This window comes from Myiozetetes cayanensis, unplaced genomic scaffold (genome assembly GCF_022539395.1).
Source record: "Myiozetetes cayanensis isolate MyiCay16 unplaced genomic scaffold, myiCay2020 scf14, whole genome shotgun sequence".
In the NCBI taxonomy this organism is placed as follows: Eukaryota; Metazoa; Chordata; class Aves; order Passeriformes; family Tyrannidae; genus Myiozetetes; species Myiozetetes cayanensis.
In genome coordinates, this window is record NW_026087048.1 from 19197011 (window position 1) to 19219181 (window position 22171).

A 22171-nucleotide genomic window follows, 5' to 3' on the forward strand; every position below is an offset into this window, starting at 1 on the left:
GAGGCTGTTTGCAGGCTGTTTCTCTTGTTTCTCCCTCCTCCACAGCAGCTGTCCCTGCCTCTCTGCCTGGGCACAGGAGGGAGAGCCCCTTGCCCTGTGCCTTGGCCTCCCTTCCCATCTCTTCCTGCTTTACCATCTGGAGACACTCCCTGGGGTCTGACATGGGAATAACAGGGAGGAGAGTGGGACAGGGCCATACACAGGGAGTGTGGGCACACGAGGGAGAGGCCCCAGGGCCGTGGGGGGGAGTCTGAAGGGCTCAGGGTGCTCTCCCTCCAGCACTTCCACCTGCTGCTAAAACCCAAAGGTCTGGTAAAAAGAGAATGTCCTGATCTTGGACACCGGGAAAATGAACCTGTCTGGGGAACACTCCCCTCACTGTCCCAAAAAATAAAACTGAAGGATTTCCCTGAGATGAACACCTGCCTTTCCCTTCAGGGAATCACCTGCCTGTTCCCAGCAATCTGAGCAGTTAACAGGTTCCTCAGAGAGTTGCTCCTGTGGGATCATAACAAATGGAAAGGGACAAGGTGGGTTTTTAGCACAGGTGAGAGCAGCACAGACCAGAGGCTGTTCCAGAGCAGAGGCGTCCCCTCGGCCCCGTGCAGGACTGTGGTCTAAGAGGAAAGGAACGTTGAGGAGCTGTGAAACCTTTGCCATTTGTCAGGTTTGGTAAATCATTTGTGTCCTGTGTCCCCTGGCAGGAGGCAGACGGTGACCAGCACTCCCTGCTGGATTGAGCTGCACCTCAACGGGCCCTTGCAGTGGCTGGACAAGGTCCTCACCCAGATGGGCTCCCCCAGCATCCGCTGCTCCAGCGTCTCCTAAGGAAACTCCTCCTGGGGGGGGGCAACAAAGACTCTGGAAAACCCTTAGCAAAAGGCATAGTAAACAAATTCCCAGTTATTCAAGTGATGAGGAAAAAAAATCTGCTCCTTAAAAAAAAAAAAAAAAAAAGGAAGAAAAAAAAAAAAGGTGGGTTTTCTCTGTTTTGTTGGTTTTTTAAATCCCCTGTTTAAGCCACTTCCACTGAAACTGTTGGCACTTTGGTCGGGATGCTCCGGGCCCTTGCTGTTGGAATGTGGAGCTGGAGTTTATCCTGATAAAGGACTGGATAGTCTGTGCCCTCTGTGGGTTGTGGCCTCTGGGTGGGCACACAGGAGCCACCACAGCTCCCAGGAAACTTTGCCTTTGCCTCACACGACTCCAGGCCGTGTCCTGCTGCACCCTGGGAACGCCAGACAACGCCAGACACTGTGGGACGACTCCTGCTCCTGCATTCCTGGCTCATCCCCCTGCTCCACACCTGGAACTGCAGCAGCAGGGGGGGACAGGAAGCCTTTAAAGCACCCCAAGGAACAAATTCCTCCAGCAGTGTTCCTCAGAGGAAGGAGTTTCCCCCACTGCCACCATGGAGGCAGAGCCTCCCCCACCTGGGGGCTCAGCCGGGACTGCCAGGGAGCCAAAGGCCAAATTTCAGGCTCTTTCTGATGTTGCTGCAGCGACTCCTGACTGGAGCTGCTCCCAGACGGTCTGTGGGGAGCTCTGCAGTGTTAAACCCTTGTCTGTTTGCGTGAACTGCAGGAGGTTTGGGATCTGTTTGCTCGCTCTTGGACGGTGTTGGCTCTCCCGAGGCCGGAGGGGCTCTGTGGGGTCAGTCCAGGGGGACAGGCTGGCAGTGCCACGACACAGCCCAGGGTGGGACACCCCTGTGACAGCCTGGACATCTCAGCCACCTCTGCTGACAACTTCTTGCAGCTGATGGAAATGCTCCCAGATGTGTTTCTGCCTGGAGGACTGGGGGGAGTGTGTATTTACCTGTATTATAAAATGTTCATTTTAAACGTACACGCTCCAGACTGTTTAATATTTTTTTTTTGTTTTCCCTGCAGCAACTGTCACGGCAAACAACTTCCACAACTGGAAAAAAACAAACCCCAAACCCTTAGCACTTGTTTTTATGGTTCACATTTGCCAAATAAGTCTCTTAACTTGGTCAGTGCTGTCCAATTCTGTGTTTCTTTCTATCTGCAGTGAATAATCTTCTGCATTTGTGCCAAAATATTAGAGGGGGAGGGGAGAAAGTGATAATCAGTTTCCTATGGAAATCTTTTTGTCTTGATTTGGGATTTTTTTTATTTTATTTTTATTTTCTCTGTGAAAGGCAAACCCAGCAGCTGGATGTGGCTGTGGGAAGGACTGGCTGGGATGGTTTGTGTTAAAGGTTTCAGTCCTGCAGGCTGAGCTCAGCAGGGCAGGGGAAGCTGCTTGGAATCCCAATTTCAGGCACCTCCCAGGGATTCCCACCTGCTCCTCCCCTGGGGCCTCTGTGTCACCCTCAGCCCCTGCTCTGCCAAACCCCAGCACTTTTGGGGTCACTGCTGCTCCTCAGAATGGGATGGGTTAGAGAGTTTTCTTCCAGAAACAAGAAATTACCTTTTATTTTTTTTTTAATATCTGAAATTGAAGTTCTGAGGAAGGTTCTGGGGGGTGGATATGCTCCAGCACCTGGGAATATCCTCCTGCAGAGCCCAGCCTGGAGCTGTCCCTGGGCAGCACGAGCTGGAGCAGCACTGGAGGCTTTCTGAGCTCTTTAACTGGTTTAGTCTTTGCAATGTGTCTGATGTGACTGGGGCAGGAAGAGCAGCTTGTGTTATATTTTATGTATAAAATAGGGGTTTCTAGCCACTTACAGGGTCAGTTTGTGTCTCACTGTGGTTTGATTCAGCATTTCTGTTCAGACAGAGGTTTCTAACCTGGTTGCAAACAAAAATTTATCCTGTGTTTTGTGGGAATGTTTGACTTTTGGCTGTTTAGGGAGAGAGGGGGAAATATCTGCTCTGTAAAATGGCCCCAGGTTTGCTCTCTCAGTGTCTCATTTGCTTATTGTAGTGACAAATTGTTGTTGTCCTCAGAATCCTGGAGGAAGTTGGTGCCTTGTGCGTTAACAACAGAAATGGCACCTGAAATTCCAGAGGCAGGGATTACAGTGACAGTGTGTGCAGCAGCCCAGCCTGGCCCAGAGGCCACGAGTGGGAATAAATCCCAGCTTGAATATGAATTTTGCACACAGAGTCACCTCCTCAGGCAGCATTGCCAGCAGGAACCAGATCTGTATCTCCTGGCTAAGGCATCATTAATTGCTGGCTGTTATTAATTGAGGCCTTTTGAAAACCAGGATTCAGACGATGCATAAAAACTTGGGTTAATCTCCCCTCATCATCCCTTAAGTGAAATGACTTCCAGTGGAAAATGTGAGCTGGGCCAGCAGTGCAGTGAGATAAACCAGAGATTATCTCCACTGAAGTATTCATTTCCTGCCCTTTGTTTGCTCTTCACTAATTCAGCAAAAGCTCAGGGGGTGCCAGAGTCTACCTTGGAAAGGGGAATGGGGAGTCCTGGCCGTGGCAAAGCCAGGGCTGAGGCTGGGGGTGACCCCGGGGCTGTCGTGGCTGGCACTGCCTTTGCTGGCAGTGCAGTGGTTTTATGGATAAAGTTGGATTCCCATTCCTGCTGACACCAAGGCCAGGGAGCAGGAACTGGGAGTGCTGGGGGACCCTGAAGGCACAGGTGGCTTTGCTGGGTTGGTTTTTCCTGGGACTTCACTGGTGTGGAGCACACAGGGATGAGCCCAGCCCTGCCCTGGCTCAGATTCCAGCTCCAGCCTGGAATACCCTCTCCTTTCCTGGCAGTCTTGGCTGTTCCCCCAGGATTTCACACATTTTTGTTGCTGGCAGGGTGAGTGGCAGGAATTTTGACCCTTTCCTGGGTGTGGCTGCACAGGGCCTGGCTGGTGACACCGCTGGCCTTCTGCCATTCCAGGGCTGGGGTGATCTGCTTTTCCTGTTAATGTCTGGAATTGCAGTTTGTATTTTGTGTTAAGCTTGTCTTAGAAGTAATCCAGGGCTGTCCATCTGATTTAATCTCCAGGACTCAGTGTGCATACGTACAAAGATGGAGAAATCCAATCAGGACTCGTTTCCCTGGAGCTCTGTCTCCGTGTGCCAGCAAAAGGCTGAGTTACTTTGAGTTCTTCCCAGTTTCCTCTCCCCTTATGGATCAGAGGAGTTGAACCTGCCCAGGACTCCTTTGCAGGGATATTCAGGACTCCTCTCAGGCAGCATCTGTGCCTTGTGCTGCTTCCTGCCTGGAAAAGCACAGGGAGGAGGAACTGAGGGTTCAGTGAAGGACTTCAGCCATACCCAAACCATGCAGGAGCTTTCCTGAGGTACTGGATAGGTGGGAGGATGGGATGTGCCAGCTGTGCTAAGCTGGGATGAGGATCAGCCCCTCTGGGGTGGTCGAGCTCAGTCTGGTTTTAACCATGTAGTGCTTTTGTGTTTGTGTTTCCTTTCTTGAGTATCCAGAGGAATCAAATATTTAATTTTCAACAGCAAGGGCAGTTCAGGACTCGGAGTGTTCATATTCCATCTGTTCCTCCCTGATGATGGCTGGGATGAGGAGTTTGTGGAGTGAGGACAGAGCTGGGCACAAACCCTGGCGAGGGAAGGCCCGGGTGCTTCAGCACCACGCGGGGCTCCCGCCGGGCCCGCCCTTAAAGCTCTCCAGGCTTTGAAAAGACAAAACCTCTTCCCCCAGAACTGGTCAGTTCATCTCCTGCCCCTCCAGTACTGGGGAGCCCACCCCAGTGTCCCTGGGGGGTCACATCCAGCCCGTTCCCTCCGGAGCTGCGCCCTGGGATGGATCCCTGCGAGCATGTTTGTGTTAGTGGTAGAATTCCTGCTGTACATCCCTGCTTTCCCCCGGCTCCATTACTCACTGTTTGTCCCATGTACTCCCTCCCCTTCCCCTGTGCAACTGTAAGGTCTGTTTTTGACATTTTAATAAACTTTGATTTGAAAACTGAGGCTCGTGAGCGAATGGGGGTGTTGTAAGGATGGATTGGAGGGCACAAAATGGACAGTTTGGAGTCTGGAAACCACAGGGAGTTGGGAGCCAGCAGCACCTCCAGGTTTGGGTAATGAGGGGTGTTCCCAGTCACACACAGGAGACCTCAGTGACAGGTGAGACCTTCATTGTTTTCATGGTTTTGTTCGAGAATTTAAAGCCAGATATGAAAAATTAATTAAAAACCTACAACTAAGTCTTGTAACTAAGAGGATCCAAAGGGGAGCAGCTCCGAGCTCTGCACTCCAAGGATTTATGGGCCAAGAGCTGGAAAAGTCAGAGGTGGCTGAACATTCCCTCCCTGCCCCCTGTTCCAACTGCTGCTGGACTTGCACCTTAGGGCTGGGAATTCTCAGCTCAGGGAACTGGGGATCCCCATTGCCAGCTCAGGAGCTGCAGGGAGCACTCCCTGCCCTGTCCCGTGTCCTCTCAGGAGCAGATCCCAGGTTCTGGTGTCCTGTCAGGAGCAGATCCCAGGTTCTGGTGTCCTGTCTCTGCCTGCAGTGCTGAGCTCTCTTCCCAAGCTCTGTTCCCAGTGGGAGTTTCCCTGCCCGAAGCTCCCGGGCTGTGTTTTTTTTTGGCTGTCATTTTGTGCCAAGCAGGTTCCTGCAGCTCGGGGTCTCTGCAGAGATGATGCTGCTGCCCCTCCTGGAGGCAGAATTCCAAGAGCCTGTGGCTGGAGGGTGGGCAGGTCAGGTGCCATCCCGGGGGACAGTGACACATCCCTGGAATGCTGCAGGAGCAGGCATTGTCCAGAGAGCCCAGGGAGAGCACGCAGTGATCCGTGAACTCCCCGTGGCTCTCCGAGGCTTTCACTGGAATTCACTTTTTTCTGGGTTGTTTTTCCTGACAGGATTTACGAGAACACTTTTTCCACTGGGTTTTCCAACCATGTGGTAATAAAGGGTCTCGTCCAGGCCTTGTGCTGGGGCTGCCAAAGCTCCACGAGCGACGCGGTAAATCCGTGCTGAGCTGGGGCTTCTGCTGCTTCCCCCTGGATGGAGCTGCATTCCAGCATCCCAGCCTGCATTCCAGCATCCCAGCCTGCATCCCAGCATCCCAGCCTGCATCCCAGCCTGCATCCCAGCCTGCATTCCAGCATCCCAGCCTGCATCCCAGCCTGCATTCCAGCATCCCAGCCTGCCCATCATCTGCACTGCAAATGGCCACCTGCAGCAAGTGCCAGGTATAGGAAGGAATTAAAAATTCCAGACCCTGCCTGGAATTTTTGGGTTCAGGCAAAAGTTGGGTGACAAGTGGGTGTAGTGGCAGGAAAATCTTGGCCATCCCAGCCTGGTCTGTCCAGTAACACTGGAATGCCCAACCAAGACTGGGAATGCTGGAGCAGCAACTGGGAATTCTGGAACTCAAGCTTCATACCTGGAAGGATGTAAACTGTGGGCAGTGGGAGTGTCCCTGCACATGCAGGTGGAACTGGGTGGCCCTTAAAGTCACCTCCAACCCAAACCTCCTGGGATTCTCTGAAAACCTGGGAATTCTTCTGCTGTTCCTGACCAAGGCTGTGGCACACGAAGAGAATGGAGTGACAGACACCATTTCAGGTTTGCTTTTCCACTGCTGCCCCTTTTATTCATTTCTGGAACTTCTAGATCTTGTAAAGAAATTCTGTGGCCAAAACCAAAGTGTCTCTACAGAAACAAAACCCCAACCAAACCACAGAAAACCCTCCCAAGCCCCCCCAAATTAAACTTGGATTTAAAAGCACAATAAAGGCCCGTGGTGTCTCCAGCCACACTTCCTGCCTCCATGATTTGGGCACCTCTGAACAAGACACGGATTTACAACAAAAACAAGTTTAAAAGAGTTTAAACCTGGGAATGAGCTGCTGCTGCTGCTGCTGCCTTGTACAAAGGCAGACAAGAGCTGGATTTGGATGGGTGTGATTTTATCAAATTGCAATAGTCAGGTGTCTGTCATGCCTGAAGGGCTGGTTTTATGAAGTATCCAAGTCCATGTTTTCCTCACTGCCCCAACTCATTCCCTCTGCACTTCTGCCATTTATCACTATAATGCACAGTAAATATTTGGAAAGGGGAAGAAAAAAGTCTTCAACTACCAAGAAGCCAAGATGGAAAACCATTCCCTGCTTGGAATGAAGCACCTTCAGGTCCTCATTGCAGCTCTGGGTGCTGGGAAAAGGATGAAGAGAATGGGAGGAGTCAGGGCAAGGTTGGGAAGAGGTGGCTCTGGCAGGTGTTTCCTTGGATATCTGCACATCTTCTTAAAAGCACTGCTCAGGTTTGGAGGAGAAATGCTTCCCAAACTGCCAGGGGAGGTTCAGGTCTTGTTCCCAATCGCTGCAGTTTCCACCCAGGAAATGATTCCCAGCATTCCAAGCAGCTCCTTTTCCTCTGATTTATCTCAAGAGGGACAAGGAATGTCAGGAGTGACTGTGGAAGTGCCTTCAGAATGCAAAGCCATCAGATAACAGATGGCAAACTGAAGTCTCAGGGCTCAGGGAAATTTATTGACAGGAAACCCAGACACTGGAAAAGTTAATTCCAAACTTTCTGACTCAGGTGGATTTTCAGACTGGAAAGAGAAAGATGAGCACTGGGGATGGTTGGGTTGGACTCCTCCACAAGCCAACTCCTCTTCCCACAGATCCACTGAGTGCAGCAGGGAAGGAGCCAGGATGGATTTACCCTTTCTCCTCTCATTCCCTCTCCAGGCTCCACCTTCCTCCTTGTTTTCCTTCTCCCATTCCCCGCTCCCAGCAGGTCTGGAGAGGACACACAGCCCCCAGCAGGGACAGCAGCTCAGCTGAGCCCACCCAGCAGCCAAGAGTCGCTCTGGTGCCTGCAGGGCACCCGCAGGAGGGGGAGCCATCAGCACATCCAGTGGCACGTGGGGATCCCGGCGTTTTCCGTGGGTTTCAGGAATTCAGGACAGACTCCCCCTCTGCAGGTCTGTGAGTGCTGCCAGGCATGGCAGGAGCTCTGGGCAGGGAATTCAACCCTGGAACAGCTGCAAGAATCTGTCTGGCATTTCATCCCAAATTTCTCAGTGGAAAGCCAGGGAGTGTGGACAACACCTGACGTTCCAGGGAAGGCCCACTGAGCTGCACAGACAAAATTCCAGCGGAATCCGAGCCCAGGGGCCGTTCCTCATGGCTTTGGCACTGCATGAACCAGCAGCCTTGGCACAGCATCCCCAGCAGGGCACAGCTCAGCAGCTCAGAGGAACCTGCTCGGTCTGAACTGGGAAGAAGCTCCATAAAACCACCAAACACGTGGAGTTTGGAATTCAGGAGTGGCTCCCCGACCCCCAGCCACGTGTGCAAAGATAACTGGGAGCACGTTTGTTTATTTAAACTCCGAGGAGGAAGCAATAAAAACGTTCCTTTGGAAAATGGAAACCCGTTCCCGTTTCCTTGAACTGCACGTGGCACCTTCCAAACTCCTCAGGGAGGGGAGAAAGGGCAGTCAGACAGACCCACCAGAGCCAGGAATTGGTGTGGAATGTTCAACTCACTACAGGGACACTGGGAATCCTCTCCCCAGTGAAAGGGGCTACAGCTAAACGGGGCTTTTGGCAATAAACACCTGATTAAGGGAAGCTCATTCCTGCAGGATTGCCCTGCAGGTCCAGCTGCACAACAACTCAGTTCTCCTCGTCTGAGGAGAGCCCTTCAATCTCATCTCTGTCTCCTCCAATCGCCATCCAGAAGGCTTTGGCCACCTACAATGGCAAGAAAAGATGGGAGAGGGGAAAAACTCCCATGAAATGGCTGAAAACTTGGGATTTACCATCCAAAGAGAAGAGACTGAGCAGCAGGTACATCTGGCAGCCAGGCTATCTGCTCACAAACCAGGCTCATGAGTGCAGTGCTCCCCCCTGTGAGGTTGAGGAATTCCAGGCAATTCTTTAGGATTCATGGGAGGCACCTCTGATACCAAACCCAGGCTAATTAAGGCCTGATTAAATTTTCCAGGAGATCAAGGCTTTTCCATGGACTTGTGGAAGCTGAACCACATCCCCTGTGACTGCAGGGCCTTCAGCTGGGAAAGGGAAGGGGAAAAGGGAAGGAAACTATGGCAGGGGAGTGGAACAAGATGATCTTTAAAGTCCCTTCCAACCCAAAACAGTCTGGAATTTTCCAGTGTTTCAGAATTCCAGGTTTGCTCCTCAGTTCCTGGGAGATACCTGACAGGGCTTCCCCATGACCATGTGGTTTGGTTCTACTGCTCTCCCTCCAGGAACCCTCCAAGAACAGGAATTCTGGCTTGGAAAGGGAAAACCCCACTGTGAGTGATTCCAAGAGCCATTCCCAAACTCACCTTCTCTGCATGGAGCTTCCTTTGCTCGTGGGGCAATGTGGCAGCTTTATCTGTGGGAAAGAGGAATGGCCTGGGCTGGGAGCAGGGACAGCAACTCCTCCTGCAGCTGCACTTGGGGAGCTCCCAAGGAACTGGTTCAAGATCATAACAAAGTGATCTCATTCAGTAAAAGCAATTGCTCCCAGTAAACAGGAACAGGAATTTGTACACAATTCCCAACTCACTGGAACAGGTGCCAGAGCTCAGGCCCCTCTGTCCTGCTGTTACCTTTCATTTCTTTGAGCTTTGAGAGCAGCCTCTCGAAGTTCTCCAGGTCCCCATCCCTGGTGGTCAGACTGGCCAGCTCCTGGATGTCCATATCCAACATGGGGTCTGAAACACAGATTGACTGAAGATAAATTATTCTGCTCTATCTGCAGAAAATCTGTATTTTAACACCTGCAAACCCCATCTGCAAATTCCAGCCCTGTAGCAGAGAAACAAACATTTAATTTACTGATTGTTCATACAGAAAATTGTGGATCATCACACTGGGGATTAATTTTATGGAAGGAATCCTTCCCTGGGAGGGTGGGCAGGCCCTGGCACAGGGTGCCCAGAGAAGCTGTGGCTGCCCCTGCATCCCTGGAAGTGTCCAAGAGCCAGGTTGGATGAACTTGGAGCAACCTGGGCTGGTGGAAGGTGCCCCTGCCCGTGGCAAGGGGTGGAATGAGATGAGCTTTGATGTCCCTTCCCAGACCATTCCAGGATTCCATGATTTTATGATATATTACACTGCAGGAGTTTGGGACCATCCCAGCCAGGAGTGTCTGCTCCAGGCAGGGCAAGACCTCACCTGCAGCGTTGTCCAGCTGCAGGTTGTTTGTTCCAGCTCCATCTTCCCTGCTGTCAGACTGGGAATCTTCTCTGTCTGCTGGGGAGGGGTTGGACTGTCAACAAACAAACAAACAAACAAACAAACAGATATTTGAGTGTGAAAAACCAAAAAAAAACCCCACCATTAGCAAATCAGGTGCTCCCTGTTTTCACTTCAAGACCTTACACTTCATCCTAAGCTGTCACTGCAAAACCTGTACCCCAAAAGCCCCTTTAGGTTTTAGGATAGAATCTGCTTGTTTTCAAATAACATTACAAAGTGGTAGCTTTTGGGTTGCCCAAAATGCTGCTCTTGGATTAATGGATTAATGAGAAACATCTCAGGTGGAGCTCTCAGTGACCTCTCCCTGGCTCTGTGGGTTGTGTGGGGTCAAGCACTGCCACAGGGGGAGGTGACAACCATCACCCTGAGGGTGACACGGGCAAGGACAACACAAGGACAGGCTGAGCAGAGAAGAGGAGCAGGAATTACTGTTTACTTCTGTCTCCTGGGGGTCTTCGGAGCCAACACTTCTGTTTGCAGCCGCCAAGGTGCTGAGGAGCCCAAAGCCCTGGGGCCTGTCTGGAGACAAAGCAGAGGCTGCAGTTACTGCCAACGCCTGGCACTGCCCAGCTGGCACAGGGAGCATCCCAGGGAAGGGATGTGGGGGCCACAAATGTGGGAGGTTTAAAATTCGTGTTTGAAGTCTCTGCTCCTTTAGGATTTGAGCTGGCAAATGGCTCCTGATTCCAAACAAGGCACCAGGAGCAGCATTTGCTGTTCCTGACTCTTCCATGGGAAGCAGCACCGAGTTTGATGCTGGATACAGGAGACAGAACAAGTGCTTTGCTCAGGACACAGATTGTCCAACCAGTAATGGCAAAGGCAACTTATAAATATCTAATTCAGAATTCCTGGAGGTGCTTTGGGCCTCCCACAGCTGCTGCCCTTGGGAGCATTTCAATGGCATTTTAAAATCTAACCTAAAAAGTGACGTCACACCTAAACCCAAGCAACCAAGACAACAGATGTGCTGCAGTGTTTTTAAATTAAACTGGCTGCATCTTAAAAATGTTTTTGTACAAAAATATATGTATATTAGGTGATATTATCAGGTGGTTTTTACCAAGTCATGCTTTTCTAAGTCCCAGTTTACTACTCAGTACAAGCTGGCCTTGCACTGGGCAGTAAATGTTTGCAGGTACACAAGGGACTTAGGAGATTTTTCTGCAGATCTTTGTATTTTAGTCAACTAAAACTGAAATGTGAAGTTACTTTACTAGAAATAGCCAGGAAACAGCGAATGGTGCCAAAAGAAAGATGTAATATTACTTTTGAAGAGAAATGTGTTGTAAATTATTACACTCATGACTAAGCTCTAGACTCAACTGCTGAGCTGATGTCATTGGGATGCAGTGTCCAAATTTCCCTGCCATTTCTCCAGCCTCTCCTCTTGAGGGCTTGGATGTGTAAGTGACCCATCCCCATCCAGCTAAGATGTAAACTCATCTCCACTGCAGCATTCCTGGGAGCTCTCTCCTGCTGGATGCTCTCAGCTCCTGTGTGTCCTGCCCATCCCCTGCTCCCCCCAGCAGGTGTTTGGGGCCACTGGCTCTGCTGGATCCACTTTTCCTGCTTCAACAGGTCACCTTCCAAAGGCTTGGGAAGAAATGGATCAGTGGAGCCCAAGGAATTCCCTTACCAATGTCCAGCTGCCTCGTGAGAGGTTGGGAAGTCCAAAGGAACAGGAACTGAGGGATAAAACACTGGGACCTGATTCCCAAAGGTTTCACTGGGCCGTGTTTTGGGAAGCTGTAAAATGGACATTGAGCCAATTTCTGAGTCATCCCAAGTGAGGTTGGACACTGCAGTGCAGAATGTGCTGCAGAGAGAACATTCCCACACTGGCAGAGGGTGGATGGAGTGATCTCATCACGGACCTCGCTCGTAGCTGGGATTAGTTTGGCCTGTCCAGGAAGGTGACAGGGGGGCTCCTGCTCCACATTCCCTGCTCCAGCACTACACCCCAGCCACAACAATGACAGATGTCACCCCCTTCACAAAGCCCTGCCATCTCCAGCAGGGCTCTCTGGACAGCAGCTCTTTGTGTCTGCCTGCTCAGGGAGGTGGCAGACACAACACTTGCAGGCACACCCTTGCAAAAAGCCTTCCAGAAACCCTTTTGATTGGATCTCGGATTTATTGCAACTGCTGGGTGCAATTCAGGAAGTGGGTGATGCCTTACACAGTGTTCTTGGGGCAGCAAAGCCAAAAATGAGCTCATCCAACTTATTGTAACAGCCAGTGGTGATGGTGGGGCTGGGATGTCCAGAGCAGCTGTGGCTGCTCCATCCCTGCAAGCAGCCAAGGCCAGGATGGATGAACTTGGAGCAACCTGGACAGTGGGAGGTGTCCCTGCCATGGCAGGGGGTGGCACTGGATGAGCTTTAAGGTCCCTTCCAACCCAAGTTTGAATAATTAAGTTGAAATGGTCTCCCTAAACCAGGTTAATTGTATGTAAATTGAGCCACATGCTCCTTCCAGGCCCCACCCGAGGTAACCACCTTCACCTGCACCACTGAGGGAGGGATTTCAGCAGGAAAGAAGCCAAGCTCCTCTTCCAAAGGGCAGGAAGTGGCTTCTTTTCCTATCCCACAAGCTCTTAGAGGGACAGATAAGGGGAATATGTGACCTGGAGAAGACCTCTTGTCCTTCTGCACAAGGAGAAACCCTCCTCATTCTCAAAGGGAGAGAGCTCTAAGGGCTGGAGAACCAAGAGCTTCACCCCAGCTCCAAAAAGGAACTGCCCTCTGCAGACCCCCAGGTAAGACTGTTTCTCTAACAATTTATTTACTCACAAATCACGGGGGACGTTTGATGTAGAATTGTTTATAATTCAGCTGCATTGCACTGAATATTTTTATGAATCTGTGTGAGAATGGATGTATTTAATGCTAGAGGAAAAAAATCACAATTACAATAGGTGTGTGGAGAAACTACAGCTTGAGGAGAATTGTGTTTGGGCTTAAGATAAAATGCAGTAAAATAATAGGGATTTAATGCTTGTGCTTGAAAAAAGTTGTTCCTGCTTTGTCTGTAAGCTTAGATTGTCACAAAAACAGGTTGTTGATGGAAGGCAATGCTGTAACACAGTGCTATAACCATGTGCTACTGCACATTTACTCTTCCAAGCAGGCAGCACTTGTGGGTAACTCAGGGGAAAAGCTAAGGTTTGGTTCACATGGCAGCCAGTCTGCAGGGGCTGGAGGAAGCTGAAAACAAAAGATGTGTTACAGGTTGTAAAAGGTTTTATTTTAAGTAAAATGAGCTCAAGGGTTTCCCTTTGAAGGCACAGTCAGGCTGCAGCACCTTCCAAATACAGCTCATTTCCTGAGGGGCTCCTGGTGGGATGTGCAGAAATGCTGGGGGGTATGGAGATACAAAACTGGGATTTTCCAGGAGTCAGACCTTTCCAGAACACAGCAGTGATGTGCAGGAATTTCCCCCCCGCCATGAGTAAATCTGGACACAGAAATCCTTCCCAGTGAGGCTGCTGAGGTGCTGGAATGGATTTCCCAGAGAAGCTGTGGCTGTCCAAGGCCAAGGACAACAAAAGCAATCCCTGAACCCTCTTATTCCCTGGAAAAGCTTGGGGGGTGCTCAGTGCTCTTTTTACTGCTGCAGGAGGACAGTTTTAAATTTAGGCAGCCCCCCCAAAGCCCCCTGGGCCCTGCCCTCCCAGACTGCAGCCCCGGCACGTACCGCTCTTCATCACCACGTTGGACCACACGTTGGCGTTGAGGGCCTGCACGATCCTCTTCACCCCCGTGGACTCCGGGAAGTCATCTAGGCCAGAACACAGACAGTGCCCTCCTAAAAACTGCACTTCTTGGTCTGAGCTTCCAGGTATGATGAACTGAGGGCTCTCAGCCTTTGGGAGAGGTTTAAATTTTTAAGTACCCTCTGAGGAAATTCAGCAGTAACAACGATGTTTAAGTTGCTGTTAAAAGCAACTTAAACCTTTTACCCCATGATCTTTTAGATAGATATTAATTCTAATTTCTAATTAATTCTAATATCTATTTTTATGCCACACAGCCTTCTTTTAGAAGGCTGTGTGGCATAAAAATAGATATTAGAATTAATGCTGTAGGGCATAAAAACAGGTATTAGAATTACTCTCCCTTCCTTCCTTCAGAAAGTGAAGAAGTTGAGACAACCATGATGCTTGTTAGGAATGAAAATGATTATTGTAAAGTTGTCTCCACAACATCTACCTCGGAATGTTCCAGTAATCCTGGGAATTACAGGAACCTGAAAGAGCAGGGAAAGCATTATTCAGATTTGAACTTATTTACTGAATAGATCTGACACCACTTGGTACAAAGGCAGTTTTCCCATTTCCTCAGTTTAGTCAGCTTCCCATGTTTGTGCAGGTTCACAAAGGGGAAAAAAAAACAACACCCAAACAATTCTTTGGTTACAAAAACGTGATTGCTTAGAAATCCAACTCCAGTGACTCAGGGGCAGGTGCAGTACTTGAAACTGCCTTTAAAAAGCAATTTAAAGCTCTCTCTGACCCCTCAGATCAAACGTGCTGCTCTCTGTGATGCTGCTGTTGGGTTTTATATCAGATCATTATCGAGGTCTCAGCGTGGAGCTCCTGTCCTGACTGTGCAGCTCCTGAGTGCCAGTGAGTCACAGCCAAAGCTCAGTCAGGAGCTGCCAGAAATGTCATTTTTTGAGCAGATACTGGCCCAGGGTGTTTGCTGCATCTGTTGTGCCTTTTGTCCTTCCCACAGCGTGTTTATGGGGTAAATAAGTTACTCACTGGAACACAGTTCCTCCTCTGCATGAGTCACAGTGAATCAACCACCACGTACAAATCTAGGCAAGCACATGTATCTTGACATTCCCAAAATTAACATCCTGAGTCGCTATTAGTCCTATTGTTTGTATTATTTAAATGGTAAACAGCCTGTTCTTTAAAGCAGTTATCCAACAGAAAAAGAACTCAATGTAATGTTACTGATATTTCCTTTGCAAGCATTCAGGGGTCTTCACTCGTGATTTGTCTGGTTTCTGGGAATCAGGAGCATGTGCATCCCTCCCTCTTGGACTAAACAAATAAAAACCTCTTTAAAGGCACGGTGAGGGGAGGAGAGTTCTCAGCTCCTCCAGATCCAATTTACTAAGCTTTGAAAGGGGGAGAGGGGTGGCACCTCTGCTCCAGCTGAGGATTTTACACTGAATTCTTCTTGGTGAACCCAAAATAGAGCAAATGGTGGTGACTGATTGCCAGTTCTCTGGTTTTGGCTCTGTAGGGGTAAGATGTGAACCCTTTTTTGGATCCCTGAAGTGAGGAGAGAAGGCTGATGCTGATAAAGCTCTCAGGAAGTGCACAGTCACCCTTCAGGAGTGGAACATCACACTTCTGACTTTTTTGGGGTTTTTTTTTCCTTCTTTGAGTTACAAATGTATGGGCAGCCAGTGATTCTGAAACTGCTTTATTTCCTGTGTAGCACTGCCTGTTGTTCTGAAATGTTTTTAACAACCTCCCCTCCTCAGCCCATTGACTAATGTCTATCTTCTCTTGGTACTTACAACACTTCGAGTTTCTTTTTAAAGCAACAAAGAACTTCCCTGCCCTTGTGCATCTCCAGTTCTTTTGTTTTAGGTTTCTTTTCCAAGTGGAATATAAACACTCCTAACATATCAATACAGCCCTGGGGTTCAGTGCCAGAAAAAGGAGCAGATATTATATTTATGGAGGTGCTACATAAACAGCAGCTGTATTTGGGAGGAGACAAATGGAATTTCTCAGAGGAAATAACCTCCTCCTCCTCCTGACCTTTTATAGCTGAGACTGAGCCCCACCAACTGGGAGCATTCCATGCTGTGATCATGTGGCACATAAACAATTGCAAGGGGCATAACTTTAGTTAGAAGTTCATTTTGGGGTGGTTTTTTGTTGGTTTTTTTTTTTTCATTCTCAAATTGACAAGAGAAGTAGCAGTCTTACCATCTTCGTCAGGCAGCTCCTCGGGGTTAAGTTCTACCAGCTCAAAGCCATGTTTGATGCACCATTCTTGAGCTTTCTGTCTGTTTACACCTAAATTGGGAAGCAAAAATGTGTATTAAACATGCAGGTTTGAGAGCAGTATCAGCAGCTGAATGTTGAGCTGTGTTTTGTTCACTCAGAGTGGTTTGCTGATTGTGGGTTGTGTGGGGGAGAAGTTTGTTAGACCTGTGTGCTCCTTCATTCACCTGGGGTGCCAAAAACTGCAGAGTTAAACAAACTCCTCCTTGCAATTGTTTTGGGTTTCTCTGAGATGTCCTCAAGTTAAATGGCCTTGTGGAAGGAACTCAGAGGAAGATGTAAGTGAGGTGCTACAGTGAAAGAAGCCTCTCACTAACTCTGGGTTTGACAGTGAATTAAGCTGCAGGGACACATCTGCCCCTCCCAGCTCACTGCTGTCTAGAACCAAAGCAAATGCTTGTGTTTAACATCCAGATGGTCCAAGAGAAGTCCTTTCCCCTGGAATGCAGCAGCAGCAGCCATGCCCATGATCCCCAGGATCCTGCAGTCCCAGCAGTGTGAGGGCCCTTTCCCCTGGCACTGCAGGACACCCAGAGCTCCTCTGGGCATGCTGGCACAGTTGGGATTCAGCTTTAACCACAACTGGCCCAAGGTTTCTGCTCCTGCTCACGAGTCTCTTGGCTCTCCAGGGCCACATTCCCACAGGGATTGGGAGCAGGAGCTGACTGAGCTGGCCAGGGAATTCTCAGGCAGGGTTAATGGCTGGCAGTGGGCAGGTTCTCTGGGGTTCCTACCGTTCTCAGACACTCTGTCACACACCAGGATCAGCACCTCTGGCAGCCACTCTTCTGTCAGGGGGAGCCACTCAGAGACACCTTCCAGCCCAGTTTTCTAAAGGGGGGGAGAAAAGAAAGAATTCTTTGGAATACATCCTCAAATACTGGAGTTTTTAATAGTGTTAGAACAAAATGAAGTGAGGAAATGTGCTGTTTCTGTCTCAGGCTTTTTGGCTCCTGCTAAAGCACTGCTGCCTTACAGCTTAGCAGAAACAATTTTGGATAAAATGCACAGAATCTCACATTTAGCTCCCTCATTTTTGGCTCTCCTAAAGGAGCCTTCCCAAAGCAGCATCAGCTAGGAATAACACTGGAAGAGGATCTGCCTAACTTAGTGGCATATTTGTATCACAAAAACCTCTCTTCCAGCAGTAAAAGGGGAGGAAACTGCTGCTGCTGCTAACAGGCATAATGTAACAGTGATCTCCCCCCAATTAACAGCACAGCCTCAAGGGGAGGGATGGCACAAGAGGGAGAATCCACTGATGGTTATCAGTGTGATAAGGCAGCCACATCATACACAGAAAGCAAGAAAATGAAGCAGAAGGGTCTTACTGTTGTGCTGTCAAAGTACACCACAAATGCCTGCACCGACTCAGCAATCTCTCCAGTAACGTGGAACGTGGTTGGCACCACGCAGAGATGAATATCTGCAGAGTAGTACTTGTTATCTATTGTCCAGGGGTAAAAAGTCACTCTGCCACTTGTAACTGCCCCCACAGTCAGGTCATCTTTCCCTGTGATACCTGTGAAAGAGAAAAGAAATGGGGAGGGTGATAGAAGCAGCATCAGGAAAATAATCTGTCTAGAAAAGCACAGTGCCAGCACAGGGCCATCTTTACTTGCTGTAGTGAACCAGTCTGTGCTCAAGATCTTCACAAATTCAACTCAGTTTGTTACTCTGTCCTAGATTTTATTACTCAGCTTTGAAAAGTTTGCTTTCTAGTTTCCAAAATAAGGCATGGCATAGCAGCTCTCCAGAAAGCCTTTTTTTTTTTCCCCTTGGAAATGCCTTTTTTAAAGTGTTCAACTCACTGCCTGTAGACAGGATTTATGGAGAGAACAGCTGGACTTGGGTACAGCACAACCAACCTTCCCACACACAGTCAGTGAGATGCAAAGAACTGTTTGACAACCTGAAGATGAGAAAATGAACCCAGTTTGGGTTGTGATTCCCATTAAATTCCATGTAGGAGTTCAATGAAAATCCCAGGCAGTGTTTGGGAAGATAATGTCAAACACTGCCCTTCCAGGTGGGAACCTTCCCTGTGCACACTCCTGGGGTGGAATTAGGGTTTGTAGCAGAGCATCCCATCCACACCTGGAGGGAAAGGGCAGAATATCTTGCTCAGGCTGGATGAGCTCCTGGTCACCTGAAAGCACAGGGCAATGATTTACAAAATGGACTGAGTCCCTCACAGGTGCCTCGAGCATCAGAGGAGTTCAGGAAATAAAGCACCCAGCTCTCCAAGGACCTTAAAGGTTGTATTTTAAGGGCTGAGAGGCAGCTCCTGGAGCTGTAAGAACAGCCTGTTCCCCAGCTAGCCTGGACACGAACCTGAATTTATCTGTATCTTATTAATAACAAGGCAGGCAAAGCCTGTTGCCAAGGTTGCCATGGAAAGGGTCAATGATTTTTGCAACCAACTGCAAAGTCTGAATGAACAGAGTGTACAAGGCAGGGAGGGGGAGCTCCAAACCAGGATTAGTCACAGCAGCGAGGGGGAGAAATTGGACCTCACAAACACAAACCTGGGGCTGTTTCCTACCGAGGAGGATGAAACAGCAATCTCCTCTCTGGGTTTGGGAAAAAAAAAAGGGCCACATTTATGTGCTCTGTCCAGGTTAAAGTTGGATAAATTTCCCTTCATTTGGGCTTTGACAGTTCAAAATAAGTAATGAACTAAAAGTCAGTCTGAGCTAACAGAATTGCACATCAATGTTAGAATAAAGGAGAGTGCAGAAATTACTGAGACCCAGAAAATCAGCAACAAAAACCAAAGAGAGGAAAGGAAATCAGCTCAAACATCACCTGGGTGAGTTATTCCCCCTAGAAAGGGCATAAAATGAAAGAACTTCTTATAACAGATTTTCAAAAGCTGGTATGAGTCTCACATTTGCTTTGTGGGATTTGTTTTTTTGTTGCTGAAGAGTTCCTGGACAGATGTAGGCCTCAAAGCAGTGCCAGCATGAGGACATGGCCCATTTCCTATGACCTGTATTTTAATTTCATACTCTTGCACATAGACAAGGTAAATTAAACCATGATTTAGATGATAAGGCAAAGCTCTATAACCTCACATCCATTCACTTTTTTAATACTGAGGCTCAGTGCAAACACTTTTTTCCAAAAGGAGAACCGGAGACCAGAAAAAACTTCTCAGAGAAGCTGAATAATCAATATTATCAATAATAATCAAACACCCCTGTGTAGCTCTCTTGCAGCAATTTCCTCTTCTCTAATATCCAAGTGATATTTTTAAGCATTTCAACCACATTGTGTTTAGTAGGAATATTTTTTGCAATAATTACAACCATTTTTTGCAGGTTTTTTTTTTCTTTCCAGAGGGGTTAAGGTATTGATTTCTCTTCCTAGAGTTCTTCAGACTGAATCCACGCTGTAAAACACAAATCAACCTCCTACAACCCCTCAAGTGATCCCAAATCCTCAGAGCTCTCAGGTATTCCAAGTAGTTCCCACATTCTGGGCCTTGAGAGCCACCTGGTGGAATAAACCATAAAAAAATACTCCTAAAAACTCCACCAAAGAGCAAAGAGACCCCAAATATGCTGGGGGGGAGGAGGGGAGTGGTAAACAGTCAAAAAAGGGAAGGGAAAACAATCACATCGGGCAGGATTTATCTGCTGGTCAGCATTTTAAAAACTGAAACACTCTTATTTGCTGGTTTAATTTGTGATAAATATATCACAATAATAATGAGACAGACCTGTCTATGGTGTTAACTTTAAACAGTTTTGTTCTGCCACAAACCCCAGTGAATTAAAGCATTCAGGGCATCCCACAGAAACTCAAACAAATTAAAATATATCCAGCAAATGGACCACAACATTTGCCTCATCCTCAAGCCATTCCCTCCTTTCCAGGAGGAAAACACTGGAAAAAGACTTGGAATTAGCCTGGAAGGTCCTGACAGGCTGTCTGACCCCACCAAAGCCCTTCAGCCCAGCCCTGTCCCCACCAGCATGTCCTGGAATATTTGACAGTGTTCTGCTGGATGGGGCTGATTTATTTTCACTGGTGAAACAAAGCAGGACCTTAAAGTTCTTACAGGATTTATTTTAGTAAATCATCTTGTTTCTTTCAGGAAGATTTTCATGTTTTTGTGAAGAAACCCAACCAGGGGACACCCAGAGAAGTTGTTGGGCACTGGGAATGGTGGAAGCCAAGGCATTCCAAAGTGAGTACTATTTAAAAAAATCTGAAGTTAAAATTTAAGACTTTCTCAGATTAAGTAACATTTCTGTGAAGCTTTTTACTCATTTTTTTTTTTACTTGCTTAATTTCACTATGAAAAACAATCAAACAGGAACCTTGAATAATTCCTTCCCATTTGCTTATTCTCCTCAAATATAAGCAACACTCAATAATAATATTCTTTGGTGTGGAATCCTTAAATAATTCAGCATCAACTCAGCTGACAGAGAAGCCTCTGACTGCAGGCCTTGCACTGTGGTTTTTGTCTCAAAATGTGCTTTAATGAGATGGAGGGAGCCAGTTCCTGTGCTCTGTGGGGTCCTGAGTAAGATCCTACTCAGCAAAAGATGAAAATAAATCCAGAAAAGGGGATGAGGGGGTTAAGTTCTACATCTCAAGTGTGCACAGCAAACTGCTCATGAGTTCCCTAAAAAGCAAGACTGTCCTAACGTGTAATGGGAAAGGCACAAAGATCTAAACAGCTTCTTTTTGGATTCCCCCTGAATTTAGAATTACCAAAAATCCCACCATGGTTTTCTCTATTAGCAGCTCTTCCCTTTTTAAGCCATGAAAAGGAATACTGGGTTTCCAGGAAAACCACTTCCTACTGACTAAATTCCGTGTATTTGACACGAATTGTAATTGTTACAACTGCAGAACAGGTGAGGTTTTTTTTTTTTTTAGTTTTCCCTTTTAGTGTTTCTGCACTGGGACAACAAGTGGTCCAATGCAAGAGCCCAGACCCAGGAGGAATTTCAGAAATTCCACCATCCTGAAGGTCCAAGACTGAAGGTCTGTTCACTTCATGAATGGGGAGCTGAAAGCAAAGGGTCAGTATTTAATTTGCTTCTGGTTTTCCCTGCCCGTAATCCTGAGGCACTGGGGTTGCTTTGGTGTCCCCCTCTTGTTCCAGGGACCACTGACGTGTCCCAGTGACACAAGTATTGCTTAAGGCAATTCTCAAATAGTCCAGGTACAACTTACAAGGGTTTATTCCCATAAAAAGGGGGGGAAAAAAAGGTGTATTTTGGGATGTAGGGGCTCCCTGCGGGTTCTGGCTGGGAAAAGCTGAACACCTTGGTGTCTGAGGGGACAAACCACAACCTCGGGCTCCAGACAATCCCCCTTCAACGAATTATTTCCTTGAAGCACTAACAGGGGTCCCTGACACCCTCTGCAAGGGCCTGGGGGGCAGCCCTGGGGCTGGGGGGTGGATTTGAGACCCTGAGGGAAGGATGGAACCCCGAGGGGCGGATTTTGAGACCCCGAGGGGGATTTTGGGACCCCGAGGGGGATTTTGAGACCCTGAGGGGGGGTGTCAGCGGCCGCGAAGGCAGCACGGGGCCCCTGAGGGGATGGCAGCGATCCTAAGGTGGGGAGGACTGAAACCTGAAGGGCAGAACTGGGACCCTGAGGGCGAGGGACAGCGACCCTGAGGGAGGCACAACTACCCTGAGCGGAGCACTGGGGACCCTGCCGGGATCACAACCACGCTGAGGGCCCGGGTTGGGTTGCGGGGGGGGTGGGAGCCGCTGCCAGGCCGCTTGCGGCGGGCGCGGGCAGGCCGAGTGCCCTGGCTGCAGCCCCGACTCACGTTTGACGAGCTCCTCGGGCGCGAAGGCCGCGGCACAGCTGGTCACCAGCGCCAGCGGCCCCGCCGCCGCCTCCGCCGCCATGGCCCGCGCCGCGCCCGCCCCGCCGCCGCTACCACCGCCCGCCAGCGGCGGGGGAGGCACAGGGAGGAGCCGGGCCGAGAGCGCGTTCGGCCCCGGCTCGATGCGCGCTTCACCCCCC

General features: G+C 48.9%; 2 protein-coding genes across 3 annotated transcripts in view; one reads left to right on the plus strand and one right to left on the minus strand.

Moving 5' to 3' along the window:
- Nucleotides 1–4867, plus strand: part of SMAD3 (SMAD family member 3) — a 64168-nt gene extending 59301 nt beyond the window's left edge. For both annotated transcript variants that reach the window (XM_050309553.1, XM_050309552.1), the window contains exon 9: nt 705–4867. In XM_050309553.1, coding sequence (XP_050165510.1) covers nt 705–828 — 124 coding nt within the window. In that variant the 3' untranslated portion in view covers nt 829–4867. The remainder of the gene's footprint in view (nt 1–704) is intronic.
- A 3352-nt stretch (nt 4868–8219) lies between these two features.
- Nucleotides 8220–22090, minus strand: AAGAB (alpha and gamma adaptin binding protein). Its single transcript, XM_050309560.1, has 10 exons — nt 21972–22090; nt 17497–17687; nt 16900–16996; nt 16088–16177; nt 13828–13911; nt 10565–10647; nt 10045–10138; nt 9477–9581; nt 9210–9259; nt 8220–8610 (listed from the first exon to the last, which is right to left on the minus strand). The coding sequence occupies exons 1-10, from the start codon at nt 22051–22053 to the stop codon at nt 8533–8535; spliced, it is 954 nt and encodes a 317-aa protein (XP_050165517.1). The 5' UTR covers nt 22054–22090; the 3' UTR covers nt 8220–8532.
- Nucleotides 22091–22171: the final 81 nt, after the last annotated feature.

What these genes read in the sequence shown, in the direction of transcription:
- AAGAB (XM_050309560.1), bottom strand. Translation starts at nt 22,053, where the DNA reads ATGGCGGCGGAGGCGGCGGCGGGGCCGCTGGCGCTGGTGACCAGCTGT. An exon ending in CAACGTGGTGATGAAGAGCG is followed by an intron (nt 10,648 to 13,827) that starts GTACGTGCCGGG and finishes CTTTGTCTCCAG; the next exon opens with ACAGGCCCCAGGGCTTTGGG. An exon ending in AAGACCCCCAGGAGACAGAA is followed by an intron (nt 10,139 to 10,564) that starts GTAAACAGTAAT and finishes GTTTGTTGACAG; the next exon opens with TCCAACCCCTCCCCAGCAGA.